Raw genomic sequence first — 24,283 nt, forward strand, 5'->3', positions numbered from 1 at the left:
TTCTGCCTCTTATATCAGAAACCATGGTACCGATACGAGCGTTGCTGTGGAACGAATCTGAGTAGACCTGGGGTGGCGCTCAACAGTCTGCCTTTACCAAGCTCAAAGAAAGGCTCTTATCTGAAATATGCCTGGCTCGGTAGAACACAGCATACAAGACGGCAGTATCAGCCGATGCCAGCTCCTTCTGTCTTGGGGCCGCCCTGCTACAGAAGCAACCTTCTGGTGAGCGTTGACCAGTCGCCTTTGCATCGCGGTCGCTTACGCCAACGAAAAGTTGGTACAGTCGGACGGAGGGCTTTAGCTGTATGCTGGGCTGTGCTTCGGTTTGAGGAGTATGTCCGTGGTCTCAACTTCTCCATTGAAACAGATCACCAGCCATTTCCAGCGCTCATGGGGACCATGGATGCGGACTTCCTGCCTCGTCGGATTCAACGGTTCCGGCTGAAGCTGATGCGGATTACGTACAAGGTCCTCTACATACCTGGCCACCTACTAGCCATGGCGGACACACTGTCACGTGCACCACAGGATGGTCCTACGACACAGCACGCTGATCATATGGAGCTCTTTATTGGAGAGCTTCTTCACTCCTTCCCAGACTTCATTTCCTCACGGAAAGACGAGATGCGCCATGCCCAACCCAGCGATGGTGTGTGCAATCTCCTGCTTGAGTACTGCATCAAGGGCTGGCCTCGGCAGTCAAAGCTGCCGCTTCACGTCAAGAAGTACTGGCAGCATCGGGGAGACCTCAGTATCTGTGAGGGCCTACTTTTTAAAGGAGTCCGCATTGTGGTGCCGTTGGCTCTTCAGCGTTCTCTGCTTCATCTCTTTTATGACGTGCGCCAGGGTATCAACCCATGCAAAGCCATTGCTCGGTAGTCTGTATGGTGGCCGGGAGTCAACAGCCACATCGAGACACTGGTGTCTAACTGTGCAAAATATGCTAAAACCCGCGTTCTACGCACAGGGCCAACGATGCCTACTTATACTCCAAGTCTTCCCTGGGAGTAGGTTGGAGTAGACCTTTTCCACCTGAAAAGTGGAGATTATATATTCCTGGTCGATTGCAGGTCGCGCTTTTCTGAAGTCATTACTCTGGGCTCTGTCACAGCACCGGTTGTCATTGCAGCCGTCAAGAGGGTGTTTGCATGCCATGGCATCCTACGGGTGGTCCACAGCGACAACGGGCCACAGTTCTCATCCAAAGACTTTTCCACATTCTCACAGGCTTGCGGCTTCAAGCATGTCACGAGCAGTCCCCAGTTCCCGCAGTCCAACGGCGAAATGGAGAGAATGGTATGGACCGTCAAGGACCTGCTGCTGGAGGCGGACGATCCTTACTTCGCACTGATCGCCTACAGGGACACCCCAGGCGTTAATGGGGCAAGCCCTGCACACCTTCTCATGGACACACGCCTGCCAACAAGAGTTCCCAAGACTTCGCAGCAGCTTGAGCCACCCTGGCCTCCATCTCGGCCCTTCTACCTTGGTGATCAAGCCAATCGAAGGAAGCAGGCTCGGGAGTTCAACCGAATGCATGCGGCTCACTCACAACGCCCTCTCAAGTCTGGTGAGCAAGTCTGGGTACAAGACAAAATAGCCCTGCGTAGGTTCTGGTGCCAGTGCGACGTCCTCGTTCTGACGTCGTAGAGATCCCGAAGAGAGTTATAAAACGTAATCAGCTGCAGTTCGTCCCAATGTCCACCACACCAGTGACGAAAAGTCCGGTCGAGCCTGCCACCGAAGAACAACTCGAGACACTAATGCAGAGACAGGAGGGGCAGAGTTTGTCCCTCCTACGCAGTCTTCGGTGACTTTATCACAGTCCCAGTTTCAAAGTTCACCTATTCGTGTCTCTAGGTATGGGAGAATGATCCGCGGGCCCAGAAGACTGGACTTGTGATTGTGTCGTGAATTGTAGTGAAGTGTTGAGCGTGCAGTGGTGTTCATCACTAAGCAAGGGGGGATGTTGTGTGTTGCTGTACAGACAGAGGGCACCACGGCGACTATTGATGTAGTGTGAGCTACTGAGAGAGGGCAACACACCCACGCTTGATGATGTATATATTCCAAGGTAATTGAACCCTTGGGGTCAATTGCCCATTACCCGGCATCATGTGTTCGTGGTTTTGCCGGGCGCGTGGTGGGTTAAATACGCCCCGTTACAGAGTCCAGATATATCCACTGTTGTGCTTGCTTTACTTTTGTGCAATTTGTTGTCATTTCGGGCATCCTGACTTTTGATAAACTTTTTCGTTCTGCTAACAACCACACAGTTAAAAAATTGTGTGAGTTATTTATTTCGATCTATTTCACAGTAGTTTTAACTGGTACTTTTTAAAGCAAAGCTCAACCTATTCTTTACCTGCCCCTACCCCACAATTTAACCCCTTCTCCGCCCCTACGTCGTGTTCCCAAACTTTAGAGCCAATTTGTGCGCTCATCGCTATTCAAAAAATTGGTCGTGCCACCTCAGATCAAATCCTCCCCTCCTCACTTGAAAAAAAATATTCTATTCTATCGTATCTCAAGCTCTATCTCTATTCTCACTGCTCTTCAACACCTTACTGCCACACTTGCTTCGCGTGAGGTTGACTGCCTTCCGCACAAAAGCACACCCACTCGGCCGAAGATTACCATTCGATGCACAACGAACAATACGGCCTTGACTCGAAAACCTCCACATCTCCTTAATTCCATCATATTTCGGCAATGGCATTGTCGTGGGCTCCAAAGAAAGAAAAACCTTATCCTACTACACATAGAATTTACTGCGAAACACAGTGATATTTTATTTATTCAAGCAGCTGTAGGGTCATTCCCACTCCACGGCTATGAAGTATTTTCAAAAGTTAGTATCACACACAACGCCGAGGCATCATAGATACGAGCGCCACACCTACCATGACGCTTACCTGCGTGCGTAAAGAACTCGATACCACCCAAAATGACAACACACATGTGAGTACACCCTCGCACGAACATATCAGCACTACTACAATGGGACGCGACCATCGACGCACAGTCACCAATGTGTACTGTAGCCACAACCAACCTCCAGCACCTTTGCCTTTACTACACAGCCTCATCCGTACTGACAGTACTCGTGATACTGTCGTCCTCCTTGGTGATTGACAGCCAACCATCAGCCCTCTTCTCCATATGCCGTAATACGCCTTAAGGCTACAACCTATCGCCTATCGTGTTTATTCTAGCTATAAAAAATCGGCCCTATAGCTTCCGAGGTTGTCTGGGTGTTCACCAGTGTACCCTCAAGGACAGCTTGGATATTCTTTAACCTCATGCAAGATCCGTGGGCTTGGAATGCTCCACTAAAAATCTGAATACGTTGTTGTTCTTAATGAGAGCAATAAACCAACAGACCTCTATAGCTACCTCACAAGCCTCACTGTTAACGGCCTGCCAATCCCCACCGCTTTATAAGGCAACAAGTTTGGAAGAGCACAATATGCACCGAACGTATTATCACTCACATCACTTTAATCAATAAGATACGTCGTCGAGTCACCCGCCACAACACCGGCCTCAAAGAACGCGAGCTTCGCAAGATAGTGGAAGGATGTATCTTTTCCACAGTTTTGTGCGCCCTTCCGCCCCTTAAACAAGACAAATACGTAAAAGAATACATTGGGGATCGCCAATGGGAAAGGCATATGAGCGGAGCTCGGCAGGGCCGTAGCCAGAACTTTTTTTCGGGGGGGGGGGGGTATGGGTTTCTGGAAGGGGGTAGTTTTGCCGAACGCAACAGTAAGTATTGCTTACGCGCTGCATGGAAAAGATTTCGGGAGGGGTTCGGACCCCCAAACACGGCCCTCTACAATACAAGACACGGCCCTCTACAGTACTCTTGAGGAGAAAGTAGCCGCGCACATCGCTGCCCAATGGTACAGGCTCATGACGTTAACCTATGGCCGCACCATCCTGGCTGTATAGGGTTTGCAATATCTCACTTATCTCCTCTACCGAAAGAACTTCCACCATGAGATACTATTCCTAGAATACCGATCAAAGCCATGCCGCGTCATATGGACCCGTCTTCAGACCCCGGCCGGTGCCGCAGCAGAGCTCTCCATCTTTCCAGCCCATCACATGACACATATCAACAGTCAACACATCTACAAACTTTCGCGGCAGATCTCCGTGAGGAGGTCAATGGTCAACATTGTAATATACCTTTTTTTACAGCTGCTCAAATTCAAGCCATTGCCGCTTCGATCATGATGCAAACCCATTTAACTCACCAAATTACCATCCGCACGGATACTGAAGGAGCCCTCCGCCACTATACGCACTTCAATCTTCGCAATTAACTCTAACTCTAATTCGCAACTATTCGCAAGTGGCAACCAACTCCTTACCTGTGCACATCCATGAAGACCTGGCATGCTACATGGCAGCCCACAGTCATTTGGACTTGTTTCCAGAATGGGTCCCCACACACTAGGGAATTGTAGGGAATGAAAAGGCTCATGCCCTTGCCCGCCGAATCGAAACCCGAGCGATCCTCAACCCTGGCCTAAGGACTACAGCCTCGGGTGCAACAGCTGACAGACCTTCGCTGTTCCCGCGGCAACCTTCCTCTCCTCCTCCTTCTGATCTCACGCGCCGCGAAGGCACTTATATCCGACAGGCTCGGAACTCCTCCCCCCCTTGTGACCTAATTCTTCGCTATATAATGACCCCAGATGGCACGCCCCACTGTACAGTGGGCGGCTTCTATCCCGACGTTAAACATTCGTAATGGACTTGTCCTCGCGCGAGGCAATCACCTCGCTTTCTTCATTCAAACTTTTAACATCCCGCACTCTGTACTCCTGCGGAAGCTGGACTACTCGTCCGCCTGATCTTCGCCCCATCATTGGCCTCCCCTCGCACGGCACAGTGCCTACGTGCCCGGCCCTGACATCTCCTGAATACACGCCTGAATACATCCCAGATCAACCAGAACCCCATTTACGGCCACCAGGACATAGGCCGCTTAGACAATGTGTGACCTCTCTACCTGCCGCAACCTGCCAACGGTTTCACCGTGCTCAGCGGAACAAGAAACTCCAATGCGGCTGTGAGGCGGAGGGCGGTTTTCTTTCAAAGCCAGGGTTCCATGCTCACAGCTGCCTGTTCACGGCGGCGGGCGTGTGGGTGGTACAGCTTTGGCTTCTGCTTTAACGACGGTTGTTCTGGGCCAGTTTTGGCGCAGCTTGAAGTCCAGTGCCCACTTACTTCGCACGGCTTGATTAATTTGTTTGGAAGTCCCTCCCTTGTAACCCTGACCCGACGGAATTAGGTTACGGCAAAGATACGTGAAGGATTCGCTTGCAGGACGGAAAAACAAAATGTAAAGACCACGTACAGACATCTTCCTGCTAGAGAAACGCTACCTCTTGCGCACTCCTTGCTATGAAGGAATCTCAGTTTTTTTAATTGGTGAATACTGATTCGGTTGGGTTTTAAGAGTTATTAGAATAGGCGAAACGAGCAACTGATTCTGATTGTTAGCGATAGTAAAATTTCCTCCAGCTTTGTCACAATTCTCAAATATACTACACTGAATATGAATCCGTATAAATAGGAATCACTAAGCTCACCTACCGAATGGTTTTGGGGTTTGCACTTGTATGACGCGGTGATGTAGCCCCGTGCTATGACATCAGGATGGCTAGATTCCGTTGTCTCACCTGTCGAAAGACGCTCCTCTCTGCTTTATTCTGCCGACGCAGGGCCGGGTACAGCGGCGGCGTCCACCGCTCTAGCCCGACCGTGGTCGACGCTGGTGCGTTAGGGACGCCAACCCCGCGGGGCCCAGGTAAAGGCTGTCAGAATCTCTAGTTTCAACCTTTGCAGAGCCACGTGCGGAGATTTATCTGACGTCGCATGAGCAATTGTTGTAGGTTTCATTTAAAGCTTTGCTTGGCAACCACATTCACAGCGTAGATTGGAGCCATTTCTTTATTCTATACACTGTAAACCGCCGAGCAGTCCATTCTCACGTAATGTAACCCCGTGTTGCGCGCGCCAGCGTGACGCCTGGGTAGAAAATATTGTACTATGTAACTTACGAAGCGTTTAAAATGCGAATAGTGAAAGATCCCACACAGAAAGATGGCTCCTTATTTAACGACACAGCTAGATAAATTGCCCATACCGGTATCAATATATGCTCTGGCTCCAAAGATGGACATCAGAAAGCAAGTATAAGAATTGGCCCTTTCGTAATGTTTAGTATTTACCAAATCTAATGACTAAACAAATTTTTGCCAAGAAAAGTGATGAGAAACACTACCAGCACGCAGACCTATGCCAACCCAGGCACCAAAATTCGTGTTTGTTCAAATGAAGGGAAGAGAAGCTGATAAAAGAAAAATAGTGAGATCGTATTGAAAGGATGCACAAAAATAAAAATAGAGAAGATAGGAAAACATACCCACACAACCGAATTTAAAAACAAACGGACTAACCTTAAGGAATCCGTGGGCTGGGAAGCGGAGTGCACGGAGGAGTCCCAGGACGTTCAGGTATGAGCCCAAGGTTTTGTGGACTACGTTCCTTTCCTGGCACAGCCCCGCGGCTACAGAAGCTTGTCCAGCATATGTACTTCCCTCTGCACGGCCTGCATTTCCGGCTTCCCTGGCCAAAAGTCAAGGCACTCGAACAGCGGGTGTGGGAGGGACTGCACGGGCATTCGACAGTTCTGGCCGGCGGGGATGTCAGCCCGTTCCAGCTGCTATTTCCAACCGTCTGTCCACACAGCACCCACATGGAGGCGAAGGACGGCCGAGTTATGCAGCAAGGGGCCTCCCGCTTTGGCACTCCCCATCTCGTCGATGTGACAAAGGGCCCGTTGCTCTGCCGTGATCTTAAGCGACCACACCCCCAGCTTGACCCGTACCTGGTTTTACCGCGGGAGCCACAGCTGGCCCAGGCAGGCACACCCTTGTCGTGGCCACCCTCCACCTTACCAGCAAGTTCAGCAATCTTGGTCTGTAGGCATTACAACTAAATACAAAACAGCAGCCCACATGCACGCATTTTAGATGGTCCTATGTAACGTAAAGCAATGCATGATCTAGCAGTAGCCTGCCTTGTCGAACTAGCCCCGAAAGTAGCAGCGATCGCCCCAAGTATGTTCCTGCTTTTCCCAGGCTGATTGGAAAAAAATTCCATACCTACATTTAGTCATTAGTACTATAAATATGTGGTTGCAAATAATCAATTAGGGCAGTTTGCGGACTAGGACACATCAAATGGGATACACAAGTTCGTCCCTTTTATTACCGGTGGTGTTTATAAAACTATACGTAATTCTGTCTTAATAATTTTTCGTGTCGGAGCTGGAGCGCACATATTCGAAATTTCAAGGCCATAATCAACAGAAAGAGCTTTGCACAAGACGCCACCTTGATTTATACATAAGGCAACAATTCAAAAAATTTGCATTGCAACACAATTTCTAGATTGTTTTGTTTCTAGGCAAAGCATGCGGTATTGGTTGATGTTTTTTCTATTTGATAGCTTAGGATAACAACCCACTAAACTAAGTGCACCGCACATTTACAAGAAGCAGAAAGGAAAAATGCAAACAATTCAAGCGCTGTCTTTTCACAACAATGTCTACACCTTTCTTTGTCTAAATGTGCATTGCAAACACCTTAATGACTAATCAAAAGTAACCCAACATGGTACAGCAAGGAAAGAAAAGTAATTAAAAACGCGCAGCCGAGCGCCGATGCTCTACCGTACGTATTTTAAATGCGGACCATCTCTTGCTCGGGGGGATGTCACTCGTCCGTGCCCCATCCGCAGCGCGTCTGATGATGATTGTGGCAGGATGCCCCTAGGGACTGGCCAACAAAAAAATCAATCACGAGATAGCGTGGCGTTCAACCACCGTCGTCATCTTCCCGTAGGGGAATGCCTGAAGAAGAAGGAGAAGAAGACAAAGCTACCAAGAGGAGGGCGTGTACGTTGCTCTCAGCCGGTGCACCAACGTCAGCAACCTTTAGCACACCAACGCTTAGATGCGAATAATCTCTTGCTCGGGGGCACGTCACTTCTCCGTGCCCAGTCCGCTGCACCTCTGATGATGATTGTGGCAGGATTCCGCTTAAGATTCGCCAAACAAAGAATCTATCACGAGATAGCTTCGCGTTCAACCACCGTCGTCATCTTCCCATAGGGAAACCGCTGAAGAAGAAGAAGGAGAAGACAAAGTTGCGAAGAGGAGGCCGTGTATGTTGCTACCTCATCACGAGAGAGCTTCGCGTTCAACCACCGTCGTCATCTTCCCGTAGGGGAATGCCTGAAGAAGGAGAAGAAGACAAAGCTGCGAAGAGGAGGGCATATACGTTGCTCTCAGCCGGAGCACCAACGTCAACAACCTTTACCTCACCAAAGCTGACGGAGACTACCGATTCTACCACAGAGAATACAACATCGACAAGAACATGATTGACGAGTTTCGGCGCCTCCAGAACCGCCGCCTACTCACTGTCACACAACAGTACTTGCGTGCATTTGCCACCGGTGTGGACCCGGACAATGAATTCCCTCTGGCGCTACGAAATACCAGATCACTCAACATAACGGCCACACAATAGAACCACACGGAACCCCCAAGATGCTTCGCATCCTCACCAGGGTTCCCCATGGAAAGATGGTGTACTTTTTTTGTTGGCCGCTTTTTCATCCCTCCTTTTCTGCTTGTTTTGTTGTGGATCACACGTCTTCTCCAATAACTTTGTTTATTGAAAGAAACCTGCATTTTCCTTGCCTACGTGACACCATTAACCACGTGGAAAGAGTACTGGCACAAAAGTTACAAGCCGAAAAAAACTGCACTTCTTGTGTGTGCGGGAAAACATTTGCCAGTAATTCTGAGCAGTAACCGTTTTCTGTGACATATTTTTAATGAACTGTTATTCTTGCACAGGCAAGGCAGCTCAGAACGAAGAGATTTTTGATAACTGCACTTGTGTGACGCAGTAAAAACCATGCAGGCCCAATGTTTATGCCAGTCAATGTGCATACCACGCCATGAGCAACACGCATATCATGGTTTGCTCTGTGATCGGGGCCTGACTACTTGCGCCATTAGCGAACATTGCTCCTGTTCTCTTGGTTCAAAAGTGCTCAGAGCAGACAGGTCTAAGCTTAGCATAACGACATAGGCTTGATGGCTGCTTTTGCTAGTAACACAAATGAGGATATATGGCACAGTATCAGCCACTGTGAGCATGTAATCTCACATCCACCTTAAATGCAGCCATACGGCTACAGACACGTAAAAGTTCTACACACAAACTCATGATGGGCATTTAACCTAAACTGGTCAAATAACAACCTTCACTCACGCTTTTACTTTTTCACAATATGCTTCACTCTGCTTAGCGGTAACAATTTGTACTTAAAGATTGCCGCGACCTTCATGGCTGTCATGTAGTACTGATGTTAAACGCTATAGCACCACTCGAACAAAAATTTAGTGTCACTAGTGTTGTCCTACTAATTCGGATTTCAGATGCACGTTTTATTAAAACCGATGCCAGTGACACTGCCCAATAATTATTCATGTTCCAACACAGCATCTATTGAGGTATTTTATGTTTACTGGACAAATGGGTTTAAGTAGAAGCAAAATAGAGCGAACACGTATTTACCCAAGGAAATTTTGCGTAAATGTGTTGTTCATATTCCTAAGAGACAAGGAACAACATTTTGAGCTTTGCAAGCCTGTCCTCCTACCTGTAGCTGGCTAAATAGCAACAAGCACATTGTCGTCATGGCACTTCGTCTCCCTTATATGAAACTGAAATTAGAAGCCTTTGCCACATCTTGCTTGAGCATCATTTTGACTGCACAATAACAGACAGCCGAATTCACATACCAACCTCAAACAAACTCATGAACGCTGCCGTAGATATGCCAACGTGCAGCCTGAAAGCTGGAGTCTAGACACAAGAATAGGTATGCCATGTGGTACCGTCAAGGTACCAAAGCAAACATTGAAGAGCTTTTCTCTCATTTTGTGCATACTTCACTTCACATCACTTTATTACGTTCACATCACTTTATTATTAAAGAAAGGGGGTATCACATAAGGGGTGGAAAGCAGGTACAATAAACGAAATACCTATGCAGGATGGGTATAAATACCAACGGGATAACAACTTTCTGTGAAAAAGGAGGAAAGCAAGAAAATACAAATGCAAATACAACTCAAATACTAATGTATTACATGTGCACAAGGGGTTCAACAAGGACGGTTGAGTATTCAATCAAAAAAGAAACGGGTGACATTTTGTTTAAACGTAGAGTCTCACGTGATAGCAGCAACTTCAGCGGAAAGGCCAAATCAGTCTGAGGCTGCGCGAAAAATAAATGAGACACCAAATGTTGTGGTATGGGCACGAGGCTGGGCAAAATAAAAATTGGCCCTTCGTTGCAAATGTCCTCAAAAGCAGCTCTTTGTAGACATTTGCCAAGAAAATTGGGTTGGAAGGTGAAGGCATGCCCGAGAAGCTATAGGTTTTATGGCCTCACTGACGCCACATCCGTTGTGTTGGCGGGAGGTTTAAACGTGGACGTCAAGCGTCCTTATGCTACTTGTTCGGTGTCCTCTCAGTAGTCTAGCGGATTGGTTCGGTATTTTGCACAAATAGTTAGACGCCTACGAGGAGGGAGCAATGTAGACTGATCCATTCATGTCCGTGAGACCAAGCCTCGGGTCCTTCCAAGTTTCACTCAGCTAATCGGCTAGGAAGGATGCTCAATCTCCAATTACGAACAAACGTGTTTTTTTGTGCACTCCGTGGACTGTGTCCAGCTTCGCCGGTCATTTTTCTTGAGAGCGTAGAAGGGCACAAATATTTTGTCTCTTTACTTCGTTTCTACTTCGCGTCAACTATGCGAGCGATAAACTTGTATATGTATTTTCAAAGATTACAACTGCGTTCCCAGTACTTGTGTAATTTTGGTCGCCTCCTACACACCTGGGAAGCTCTCAGTTGATCGTTTAGGTCACTGCACTTGGCGACCATTAGCTAGCTCACAGACGATCGCTCGCATTAGGGCGCTGGCTCTCAGAATGTCGTTCACTGCAGTGCCCTGGAAGCACGGCGCCACAAAACTAGCCTGGGCTGCGTCAACCCAATGTCATCTGGCAGCTTGTGAGCCACCGCACAGTTCTCTTCGAGATACAGAATTGTAGACAAATGCTTCTGCGGGCTTTATAACGGTCAACATTTTTTTTACGCTTGTGGCACAACCAGCAGGCCAACAACAGTGCGATGACCGGTAACGACATGCTTTCACAGCCAAAAGTACCTAATCCAAATTCTATGCTTCAAACACAGAGTGTCACAGATTAATTACATTGTATAAAACGGTATGGGCCTTAGAAGAACAGGTTCAACGCAACAGCTCCACCGTGCTTGAGTTGGATCACATCCGGCTTTTATGTGGGATCGCTGAAAATGGACACCTAAACGGACATGAAACGGGAAAAACGTAAGAGCGAGGCCAGAAGGTCCGCCACTATTTCCTTCGCCATTCCATTTACGAAGCTTTGTAGTGTGAATCCATTTTACGTTTGAAATATTGCGAAATTCGGCCGCTGCATTGTTCCTTTACGTATTCCTGCTCGTTGTCATGGGACTACCTCCGTTAAAAATTTTTGAAATGCACCATCTATCCTACCGGTACGCTAGTTTGGTACCAGCAATGCTACCGCGCTCTGCTTGTAAGAAAGTGTCTTGATTATAAATAATTGGGGGTCATGCCCTTCCTTAGTGCAGGAATACTTTCTGCCATGCGTTTGAGAACTCATTTAAGGCAGAGTCGACAATAAAAAATCCTTACACCCTCCAAAAGTAACTCAATTGTGCTTCTGGTACCAAGCAAGCTTGCCTATTCTGCACTCTCCTCAGGACAGTTCAGGGACCATACTGGGCCTCCTCGATTGTATTTGTTGGATAGTACGCGCATTGTCCGACACGCTATACGGCGATCGATTTTAAAGCCAACCTTTACTACTTTCGTCCAGCGGGTTCGCCGCGAATGCGCAGATTCACCTTTTGACCTCACACACCAATGCGACACATCACTTGAAGCGCATAGCGCGAATCGCTGGTCCGGCATGCGGCGGTGCCCACAATATCCGATTTTCAGTTTTTCTGCTCACCTGATCAGCCGAGCAGCGCGGTCACCCGTACTCAGTTGATCAGCAGGTGACAAACCTCGGTGCCTCCCACTTATGGGCCGCAAAGTCGTCTCGGGTTACCTGAATCATCCTGCGCCTGGCGAATAGAGAAACTGCGATTGCCGCGAATAAAAGCGAGGCGGTTCTCTTTCTGTGAGCGTTGCACGTGACCTAAAGACGTTGGGCCATGGTCGGCAACAAAGCTGCATTGAAGGTTAACCAAGTGGAACCAGGATTCAAAAGACTAAGTCGAGGTTTTGTTTTGCATATCCAGGGTTCGCTGAGCTAAGCCACATCCATTGTCCTAATGTATTTCTTTCGAACTTCCCGTCCAGACGTAGTCCTCAAACTGCCCGCGAACCGTCCGCGGCTGGCAAATTGAGGATACCCGCTCTTAGATGTTTTATGTAGAAAAAGTTCATCTTGAACCCTTTTGACCTGAAGTACTCCCGGCTTATGGCGGGCATTCCGGCCGCTTAGTTTTGCGCAGCTTTTCTTGCAAACACTTTTTGAATAACTTAACATATTCTATGCTACCTTTTACGTGGTATATTAAAATGTTTTAAAAACTTAATTACATCAGATTTTTTCTTGGCGAAATATAAAGTTTTCAATACAAGAGGAGTAAAATCCAACGATTGCAGCGGCAGCTGGCTGTTTCATGTAGCAGTGAAGCGTAAACAATGCTATGGCTGTTAAATTTTTTCTCTGTTAGGACCACGACGTTTATGCCAGTTATAATTACCCCGCATCACCAAGATACTTTCGCCTGCATTATGTATAGCACTACCTCCCTGGCGGGATGCTGGCGCGATCTTTTAAAACGAAACTTTGTAGCTCCATCGCCGTCAACAGAAAATATTCGCGAACAAAAAAACAAGTTACTGGCACCTGCCAGAACTGGAACCAGGATAGAATATAGAAATAGAGGTAGAGCCCCGTGTTCTACCAATCGAACTACGAGCGCACCCGGGGATGGGGGAGACAGGCAGTGTAGTGAACGAGAACAGCTGCGGTTTATCCCCTTGCGTTCTCGCGCAATGCCACGTGATAACGTCGCTTGACCTTTAGTGCCGTTGTGCGCTCTGCCCACGGGAAGTGGAGCGGCGTTTTGCTCACCTATGGTAGGTCCGTTTCGTCATCGCAGAGTTTGGACACGTGTGCAAAACCTATACCAAACATCCGACTACCATTCAATGAACGTGAGTTGACTTCACGTTCACGAAGAATAAAACTGCCGTAAAAATGCCGCCAGAGTGTCCATCACACCGATCATAAAGCTGGTCTGCATGCTGTGGTGAAGTGAAATAATAAATAAGGTGTGACAGGTACAGTGGAAAATGTGATTAGCGCACTCGGGACGTAGTCAGCTGTGGTAGGTGGTGTATAAAGCTTCGCCTCCCAAACACCTCCACAGGGCTAATGTGCCAGCACTCTTTTTTTCAAAAGCGCTAGAATGTGCGTTACGGCGTTGACGTTTCTGCAGTACTTTACGAGTGGAAAAATTGTGCACGTGATCGAGAGCTCTCTTTCTTAACTACGTGTTTGTTGCGCGTGAAGTCTACGAACGTTAATTAATCTGACACGTAGTCGTCCCGTAGCAATAAATTTACAAATGCTGTACGTTTTACTTCAGAAATTTCTGTCCCCTGCTCGGGAGCTATCGAGGTATGAGGCGATCGTTGATGTCCTCACAGCGATGGGCCTGATACAGACGCGGATGCACTGGCTGATAGCTCCTTCATGCACTGGCTCATGTAGGCTGCGACAGCGGAATCGTTTTTTTTTTTTCCTTTTTGCTACCGCCCACTGACTGACAACCACCGGTAGCGAGGAAATAAATGGCGCATTTTCTTTGTAATGCACGTTAAACCCTCGGTGGTGCCGGCCATATATGTGTCGCAGCTTGTAGCGCATAGAATGCCACTCCTCTTCAGTAAGCCTATGTGCCAGCGGAATGTTTCTTTCTGCATTTTGAACAGGTCAACATTTATTCTCGCATTTTTTTCGCGTCCGCGAGCCAACCACCAAATGATGAATGCTGAATTCATACAGAAACTTCCAAAATCATTTGCTCTGAGACGCAGCGATTCGCGCAGCAGCTGCACCTTGCTCGTGTTTTGTCACATGCGGCTGTTCTTTTTTAGCCAATTAAAGCTGCTTATAAACAGATACAGTTAAGCGAGAACAAAACGAACCGCACCGCGAATTCCAGCAGAGATTGCGACTGGGTACTCGTCTATCCCAACCAGCTCAACATTGCAGGAATGTAAGGAAGCTGGCAGAAGGAATGGATGTTAGAACCTGCAGCTGAGTGATGACCCTACTACAGTTTTTTGCTTCGCTGTCACTTCCTACTACCGACACGTGGTGTCATAGATAGACAGATATTGGGTAGGCAGCCCAGAGCCGGTGATTCATCGTTTGTTAGTAGACAGTCGGTAAGTGTCTCTCTGTCCGTTCGTCTCTAACACGAAGGCGATTGCCGCCAGGAGGTCCTGGATCGACCTGACGTCTATATTGTAAAAAATATTATACGCTCGGTTATCTAATGGAATACGTCCCCGTTATGTATGGTAACCCCAAAGCTGCATTTTAACTTTCGTATAAATATTGTTTTTAAAAAATCTGTTTGAACGGCAATATTGATAAATCAAAAGATCTGATTTTTCATTTCAGATCAAAGCACCTCAGTTTTAACACATTTAGATTACATATTGACAACCACAGAAATGAAAGCGTGTGTTCCATTGATAACACCTAAATTATAGGGTGTAAATTGATAGCCTATGCAGGAAACTTGCTTTTGCTTGCTACACATCAATGAAGCCCCTCAACACTTTACACTTAACAATGCCCACTGCCTATATTTCGCATTATTACACTGCCCTATAAATTACTGTAATGAAGCGTGAAGGCGACGCACGCGAGCTATTTACCTTCTCTTAGAAAACTAACATAAAAAGCGTTAACAATGACATTTTTACCCCTTCGAACCCCCAAAGCGCATAATGTGAGCAACTTCATGTGTTCTCCTTCACACCTCGGTGTCCCTAACATATTTTCGTTTTGGTCAATACCACTGTAACCTCCACATCTCCCCTTGCTTACCTTGTTTTGTTTAGGGCCTTGTACGATTAGGCACCCTACCAACAGAAATTTCAACATTATTTTTTGAAAAATGTGCATCAAGAAGGTCTATTGCGTTCTTCCGCGTGGAAGTGGGAAATGACTTATCTTGGAGGTATTATAAAATGAAGTGTAAAATGTGTTGCTTTGAATCAACATCTATAGTGTTTTTTATTTTTATAAGTGTGGCATTCTGTTTTTTGTGTGGGTTTGCCTCGTTGTAAATTTTACTAACGCATTTCTGCAGTGGACTGGACACTACCCTTCGGGTATTGGTACAAATACTTCTAATATTTCCCAGAACGATTCAATAAACCTGTTTAATGACAATATTGGTGGTGATGGTGAGTATGTAATTCTATTCATTTCAGGTCAAAGCAAACAATATTTGAGGTGAATAGGTTCGCAGGTAGTACATACTACTATGCAGCGGCGAAAATACATGGAACGGGTATGTTCTTTACCCAAAATAAACAAGGTTCCCATGACGAGACGCGTGTGGCCACACTTTCTGTGCCAGGATACTACAGCGCAGCCGTTCGCTTTAAAGATGCCGACAACATTTCGGTAAGTGACAAAGAAAAGCCTTTTCTTGATTTTTGTAGCGCAGGTATCCGCATCCGATATCCTTGATATCCACATACCCTGAACGTCGTATGATTGTTATGGAAATTGCAATGTTTTGCTGTCAATTCTGAGTTTTTATAACTGCAAACAAAAATATGCACCAAAATATAAGATTGAAACCTTCACCATATGGCTATTTTTGGGGTACTCCAGTTTCTGGTACCCAAACCTTCACGGCCTTTTCTCACTGTGAGCGCTCTACCCCGTTAATTTGCGGAAACATAACTAAGAGCTAACCCGTTTTGTTCGAATGGTTGTCCGCGGTCTTTTCTGCTGCAAAGAAAACTCTCGAAACGACGAAGCCAGAGTTTTACCAGGCGAGGCGGGAATAACCCCTTCGACGTGTTTGAATATGGGTAATGCACTGCTACTGGCAGAAGCGGGATTGCCTTTCTTAGAGGAGGAGGAGGAACAACTTTAATTGCACAGCATGTCAGCGCAAAACGCGCTGGATGAGAGTGGATCCCTCTTCACAGGATTCCATATGCTGTCTTTGCCACCTGGCCCCTGGTAACCAGCCGTAGCTGATCCTCCAAGGCGGGGCTGGACAGCAAGATCTCCCATCGCTCGCTAGGGGTAAGGGTGGGGTTCTTAGTGGAGGAGTTGCTGATGAGGGGTGGGTGTTTTGGGCTGACATCGCACTCTCCTATCATGTGGCGAAGAGTACCGAGCTGCTTGCATAACGGGAAAGTCTTGTCGTACTGATTTGGGAACATGCTACGTGCCATGGCGTGAAAAACGAGAGGCAAACTTCTGCCAATCTTCAGCAACACTGTCCCCACCTTGGAGCAAGTGGCACGGTGCATCTGTTTAGAAACACCTCCAATGCGTTACCCCTTGAAAAAGCGAAGCAAAAATAGATGGCCAAAACTACTCCCTGCGTGTGTTGCCACGCCGGTAGTGGCTAGCAAAAAAGACATCTGTTCGTCGGTGTCACTCTCACCGCAGGAGCAAATACTCTAGTAGAGGCACAATATGGCCTGAGCCAATAAATATCAGGCTCCTCATGGTGGCATTCAACAAATTAGCTCAGCCCGCATTAGTGGTGCAAGGCTGAGAAAGCGCAGTGCTCGGGACCCCTCTCCCTTTTTCGGAGACTAGGCTGTTGCATATCACATAAATTTTTGGAGTTGTCGCCGAAACATTTAGATGACTGGCAGGCGGGGATGGTTTCGCCCGCATGCTTTCACATCTCTCCAAAACTGGACTGCGTTCCCGGGCGAGAACCAGGTGGGTTTCGCCAACCGGGTTTCGCGAATTACCCGGTTTCGTGAGCAGGCGCCTGTAGTGTAAACTCGGCGTCTGCTAATCCCACTTTAGGCATGAACGCACGTAGAGCGGCGAGGAAAAAAGCACACGAGTTATCACGCCATCAATGCTGCGCAGTATCTGCTCGAAGGCGAAGCTGGCTGAAGCCCGGTGCTCCTAACGAGGTGGACGCTCACGCGCGCTGGGTATTTTTTGGTAATTTGTTTGAGCTTTTCACGTTTTGCATTCCCATTTGCAAGGCTGGACAATGGTGAGCGCCTATCACGATGCGGGCTCATATCCACATGGGTCTAGTTTTGTGCTTACGAAAGGCTGCGGAACTCAAAACGTAAACATCTAGGCTGTTAAAAATATTTCCACCTAGAGTATGTATGCAATATTAAAGCAGATTTCAAGACGCCTTATGAGGTATTGTTCCAGTGGGATAACTGGAACTTTACAGGTGTAATTATTCCTCACACGGGGACATTGTGCACTCAAGGTGATGGGGAGTAGCGACAACGCGGATCTCGAGATCCTCACATCTATGATGTTAGCGACCGTGCCCGGCTTCTTTAGGTCGTACGGTAGAAGCCCCGAACGGCTGACATGAGAGCCCTGGTGAATTTCCGGACCATACGCTCCCTCTCTGTGAAAAAGGCAAGGGGCTCTCGGACCTCACTGGCCATCAAGGTAAATCCAGTTCATCCTTAAAATATCGCGAATAGTTTTAGCTTCCCTGATCAAAACAGGCTATCGGATACTGAAAAGAATCGGCGCCAAAGTGATCGATTTCTGACCACTATAGCCCTATTGTTTATTAAATCCGAAAACTTCCTCCACTTTCTGGTAATACAGTCCATCGATTAAGGTGTATCAGAATATGATGATGGTTGCATTTTAATGGCGGTAGGCCAACTAGGGCAAATAGCCCCAAAAACAGCTGGCTAGTTACTACAGATTAAAGATGAATACTAAAACTAAATAGCAACAGAGGTAAAAGCAAATAAAGACAATGAAAATGGCTGGGGTAGAGGTCCAGGTTGTGATTACGCGTGATATGGTATGGGTTTTCAGAAATTTCACTGCAGATAAATACTGATAAACACGTTCTACAGAAAACATTGGTTCATCACTGAAGAAGTGGGACTGGTGGAGTGTGATTTGTCGTCTGTATATTTCTCGAAAGTGTTCGCGTCGTGTGGTGTGAAGTGCTTTGCATGTGATTAGTATGTGAACTACGGATAGGCCGTCTCCACACCTGCCACACAGGGGTGTCGAAGACCCAGTGAGCAAGCCTGAATTTGTTACATAAGTTTGGCCTATCTGTAGCCTGGCTAAAACTACTTCCGTGTGTCTGTCTTGTTTGTCTGTTATGTATCGACCTAAGTGTGGCTTTATAGTTTGTAGTTTCATCTCTGTTTGTGTGTCCCATTGTTGCTACTAAGATTTTCGCAAGGCTGTCCGTACCCGTGGCTTCAGGTCGATGTAGGGAACACACGGTACATCTATGCTACGGCGGAGAGCAGCCACAGCGGCACTCTGTTCAGCAGTTTCTTTCCCCAGAATGCCACACTGACCCGGAACCCAGCTAACAATTATTTTTAGTTTTGAGTGACAAGCAGAGGTTAAACCTTTGATTATATGCTTAGAGACGATGTTTTTGTCAGTTTGAAGCAATGTAAGGCTGTTACCACACTTAGCGAGTCTGTAAAGACAATGGAGTGTTCTGATCTGGTTTGTGCAGTGTGGCACTGCTACAACGACACCATCTGCTTCTGGCGTAAAAATGCTGCTATTTCAGTGTAACTTCTTCGTACTGCCACAGTTGGGGCCGTGTGGAGCACATGCGACGGCTGAAGAAGGCTTCGAAGCATCGGTGTAGATGGCGGTGTGGGGGTATTTGTGTTGTAACTGAAGAAAGTGCTGTAGTATAATTTCTGTGGACGCATTTCGTTTCTCGATATGTGCAAAAGAAATATCACACGAAATTTATGACCTTCGCCAAGGCGAAATAAGGTCAGCAATAGAAGACTTCCTGCTCTCCTCAAATGAAATTCCTAGTACCTCAGTGAGGGCTCTCTCTCGGGTAGAGAAAGGAGCGCGTATCGATGGCCGTGCTTCGAACAATCGATCGGATGAGATGTTGTTTATGATCAAACTACATGGGTGATTTTTATAGAAGTCGCCTTAATCACATACCGCAATGAAGTGTAAGAACCCTGGTGTTAAAGAATCCACCTATCACACTCTGCATACAGGCTTTCAATGGGTCGAGTCCGGAGCGCTCCAGATGCAAGACGGAGACCCAAGTGCAGCGCTGGGTCTAACATTTTCATAGCAGTTTTACAGGTGGACCCATTAACGACACTACCGTAGTCCAAACGTGAGCCGCTAAGGATGCTAAAAAAGCGGAAGAGTATTTGTTTGTCTGCTCCGTAGGAGCAGTGCGAGAGGACTTTCAGGATATTCATGGTTTAGATAAATTTCTGTTTTAGGTGTTTTATCTGGGAATAAATGTCAGTTTTTCATCTAGTACCACGCCTAAAAATTATGTTCTTTTTTGAGAGGGATTCAGACACTTTTAAGCTTAATATAAGGATCAGCATGAATTCCGCGCCTCCTTGAAAATACAAATCAAGTACACTTGTCCGGATTAAGCTTAAATCCATTCCTGTCTGCCCAGTCAGGGAGTTTGTTGACATCAAGCTGGACTTGCCTCTCGCAAACGGACAGATTAAAGGATTTGAAGGAGATTTGAATGTCGTGTACGTAAAGGGAGTAAGAAATTGTTGATGAAAGTCCTCTTCCCATAGAGTTTATGTTTATAATAAGCAGCGTGCAGCTCAAAACACCCCCTTGAGGCCCACCATTTTCCTGGACGTGAACTCGGGAATGTGTATTGCCACTCTCACACGAAAAGTTGTTTCCGACATAGAGCTTGCAAGCGTATTTAGCATGTTGCCTGACATGCACTATCACACGCTTTTTCATTATCGAAAAATAGTGTCATACAATGCTGTTTGTAAATAAACGCAATTTTGATGGAGGATTCTAAAGCAACGAGTTCATCATTTGTAGATCTCCGCGCCTTAGGGCCTGCCTGGCAGCTCTAGAAAAGTCAGTTGTAATCGAAGAAGTACCCAAGCCTGCATTTATTCATCTTCTCGAAATGCTTGCACAGCCAACCTCTCTGGGCAATGGGTCGATAGCTCACGGGAGAGAAAGGGTCCTTCCTCTCTTTCAGGAAAGCTACAACTATAGCCTCCCTCCAAGAGTTTGGAATGTGCCCCGAAAACCAAATCCTGATATATAGGTGGAGCAGTGTTAAAAGAGTGTCGGAGTGTTGGTGCTGTATCGTTGTATATGTGATGTTGTCTCGGCCTCGAGCTGAGGGTTTACAAGTACTCAGAGTGGCCCTCAGCTCATGAAGTGAAAACTCGGAGTTATAAGAAGAGATATACTTGTAGTTATCAAGTAAAGACTTCCTTTCGCCCCATTTTTTGTGTTTCATAAGTGTTAGTGTAGTGTGCTGAACTGGACGCGTGTTGGAAGTTCGAGTGTGTTAGCCTTGCCTTTCAGTGTGTCCCCTGTTGTACTAACCTGGGGCAGGCTGTGTGTCTGTTGTCCTTTTAGTTCGCGCATTCGTATCCAGGTTTTGCGAGTGTCAGTGTATGAGTTTATGGATGTTACGAATGAGCGCCAACTCTCTCGTTTTGCCCCACGGCGCACACGTTTTCCCATCGCCTTTGCCTTTTTGAGGGGTACCGACGAAGGATACCAGACGCCTTGTTCTGGGCCTGTCGCGCCCGCCTACAGGAATCATGCCACCATGGCCTCCTCTGGTTGCGCGGGGTACGAGAGGAGTCGGGAATGGACATTTCGGCGGCGTAGAGGATATGCACCATGAGGAGTTGGGTGGCTTCATGTAGGGGTAGGTGTGTTATGGATATGGAAAACAGCGCTAAAACGGGACAAAGAACGTGACAAGACTGGGCCCAGTCTTGTCACGTTCTTTGTCCCGTTTTAGCGCTGTTTTTCCATATTCAGTTATGTACCAACAAGCCCGCACCAACACACTTCTTCAGTGTTATGGATGTGTAGTGTAGTTTGATATTTCTGTGAATTTATTGCAGCTTGCTCTTCCTCGTTGAACACATTATGAAAAGGCGAAGTCGTAGGGCCCGGTAATGAAGCGGGGAAGTGGTCATTCCCATATAGATTCTTGTCCACGTCCCATTCAAGAAATGGAAGAACTGCCAATCCTACAGTCAGGTCAAGGTCTGAGTAAGTGTTGTGTCCTATAATAATATGTTGGCTGTTTCTTGTTTAAAAGGCATGCTGCCGACGATGTTAATAATTTCTCAGTGAGGCGACCTCGAGCATCGGTGCGGGAAGAGCCTCAAAAAGAATTATTTGCATTCAGGTCCCCTATCAAGATGTAAGGTTAAGGTAACTGATATACCACCCATTCAAAAACCGAGCTCGAGAGCTGGAAGTCAGGCGGTATGTAAAGGGAGCATACTGTTGTTATTCTATTAAAAATAATTGAATGAATCGCAACAGCTTGAAGGACAGTGTTTAAGGAGATGCTATAACATGCAATGCCTTTTCGAGCGACAATTACCACAACGTCCGCAGAGTGTACGCATAAATCTCAGTGTACGCATAAATCTCATACCAAATAGTTATTCAGGAAGTTTGTGTTTTTGCTGCTGAGATGAGTTTTCTGCAGGCACAATATACTTGGTTGCTTGGTATGCCGTATCTCATATACATCGTCAAGATTTTTCATGAGGCCTCTACAGTTCCTTTGTACAATATTTTCCCTTCCCATTATTTGCAGTGGCGACTGGAATTGTGTGAGAATGAGTGTTTATCTATTGTCTTTCGGGGCTGTGACGCTTGCCTTTTTTGGCTTTTCGGATGGTTTGGACGATGGTACCCGTTCCTTCCGCTGCAATGCAGACAGGAAGGGTCCAACGTTCATGACTTCGTTGGACGTTCTCGGAGTACCCAACGGATTGGTCTCCTTGTACCTGGCACCCTTGTGGGTGCTCTTTTCTGCTACCGCCGCCACCGATTGTATCGGCACTGCTAAAAGTGGCACAGGTGGTGTGGCAGTGGCGGGAGCTTCCGCGGGCTCCCCCATCTCCAACTCTTCTGTACCATCAATTGAGCTTTGGTCAGGTGGAGAAGAAATGGTGGAAGCAGCAGCGCCCCCAATTGACTCAGTTGCCACCACAGCCGCTGGTGACTTTTCAAGCGGTGTGGTGACGGGTTGGGCTGCCGGAGGAAACCCAGTGGGGGGCTGGGCTGGCCGGGACCAGATCAGACTCACTGAACTGGGTCACCACCGAAACCAGGCACCGCTCCGCCCCCGCGGCGAGCTGCGTCGGCGTACCTTGGAGAAGCGAAGCAGGCGAACCTTTTGCGAGATTCCGGGTACGACATGTTTTCCGTTACCTTCAAATTAATCATGCGTTTTTCGAGGTCGAACCTGTCACAGGTACGCGAGTACGCTGCATGGGTGGCGAGTTGGGCGAGTTGGTGTACTTGCATCTTGGGGAACAGCGCGAACTAACGGGGACACAAAAAGAAAGAAGTGGACAGGACAGCGCTAGTCCTGTCCACTTCTTTCTTTTTGTGTCCCTGTTAGTTCGCGCTGTTCCCGAAGACGCTGCATGGGGTCCTTCACACTTTGGGAATTTCATGCTAAGGGCTTTACAATTGTCTGGAGGGTGGTTGTGATCAGAACCCTTGGCACACGTCAGTTTCCCCCGACACTGTAAAGTGCCGTGCCCATACCGCTGGCACTTGTAGCACCGACACGGATATTGAACATAAGGACGACCTTCAGAACGAATGAAGCCCGCATTTACATGTTGAGGGAGGTTGCAACAGTCGGAAGTGAGAAATGCGTGCTTTGTTTTTATTTCCTGGTTGTCTCTACGGACGGGGGAATCGTCTGACTGCAGTAACGCCTTGCTCACGCAGGACCTCCGACAAGTCAGAGTCTTTTTCGTCCTTAAGGTCAGATTGCGAAATTACTCCTTGGCATGTATTTAGACTGCGGTTGGGAGTGACCTTAATTTGCAAGTTGCCGATCATGATCTGTGGAAGTAGAATTTTATGCGGTTGTTGATTCCGTATTTCCACAAGGATTTCACCACTGGTTAGCTTTTTTTGCTTTGTAGTTCTTGCACAGCATGTCTTCAAGAAACTTATCGATGTGGAAGAATGTCTTAGACGTAAGTGTTGCCGATGCTTCTGCAGATTCCATGATCAAAAAAGGGGGGACGTTGTCAGGTTTGGAGAATTCTATGGTAAGTAGCGGTTGGAAATTCGCTTCGGTGCGGCCCCTTTTCGGGGGCCGATCACGTTGTGGGGGGGGGGGGGGTTGAAAATGCAATACGGCATAGTATAAAAGCAGGGAGACGGGGGTATTTCCTTTATCAGCCTTGCCATGATAGCTGAAGAGGTCCCAGAGCTCCCTTCCTGGTAAACAGACAGCGAGCCCATCCGCTGGAGCTTCACCTGGGCTCCGACGGCCACCGTTTGAGGCTACTACCCTTCACCTTAAAAACACATCACCACGGTAGGTCACAGCTTATGTAGGGGGGCTCGAGGTCCACGGGGTCGCAAATACCATCACTAAGGGTGCTCATGCTGCCGCTCGAGTAGCAAAGTGTATCAGTGAGAAGAAAATCTTTCTTCTTACTAGCGAAACTTATCGGGAATGCAGTTGGCACAAAACACAAGGCCAAAAGCTCACACAGGTGGCATGACCTTTCAGGTACATAAGTGAGAACCCTCTAGGAAACTTTTAGGTCTTATAGGTCTTGCTGTCATGCAAGACCACAAGATATATCTCATGTCTCACCGCAGGCTAAACGCTTCGGAGAGCTTTTGCTCCGGACTATAATTTGTCTAAAATAACCGAGGCTGACCCTCCTGATTGCATGCCTTACTGGTGCGTAACTGCAGTAAGACGTCCGACGCGATGGCAAGAAAAGACCAACGACATAACAAATACAAACTTTCGGCTTGAGCACTCTTTCC

At 47.3% G+C, this 24,283-nt stretch overlaps 2 protein-coding genes across 2 annotated transcripts in view; both read left to right on the forward strand.

Annotated features, from left to right (window-relative positions):
- Positions 1-402: 402 nt before the first annotated feature.
- LOC144159926 (uncharacterized) lies at positions 403-1,653 on the forward strand. The gene is made up of 2 exons (XM_077691578.1): positions 403-760; positions 1,133-1,653. Exons 1-2 carry the CDS (start codon positions 403-405, stop codon positions 1,651-1,653), a joined length of 879 nt encoding a protein of 292 aa, XP_077547704.1.
- A 14,070-nt stretch (positions 1,654-15,723) lies between these two features.
- LOC144157826 (uncharacterized) overlaps positions 15,724-24,283 on the forward strand; it is a 32,309-nt gene continuing 23,749 nt past the window's right edge. Inside the window, exon 1 of the mRNA XM_077688565.1 lies at positions 15,724-15,913. Within this exon, the coding sequence (XP_077544691.1) occupies positions 15,800-15,913 (114 nt within the window). The 5' untranslated portion in view covers positions 15,724-15,799. The remainder of the gene's footprint in view (positions 15,914-24,283) is intronic.

Source organism: Haemaphysalis longicornis, unplaced genomic scaffold (genome assembly GCF_048455015.1).
Source record: "Haemaphysalis longicornis isolate Haplotype H1 unplaced genomic scaffold, Haemaphysalis longicornis Haplotype H1 scaffold_10, whole genome shotgun sequence".
In the NCBI taxonomy this organism is placed as follows: domain Eukaryota; kingdom Metazoa; phylum Arthropoda; class Arachnida; order Ixodida; family Ixodidae; genus Haemaphysalis; species Haemaphysalis longicornis.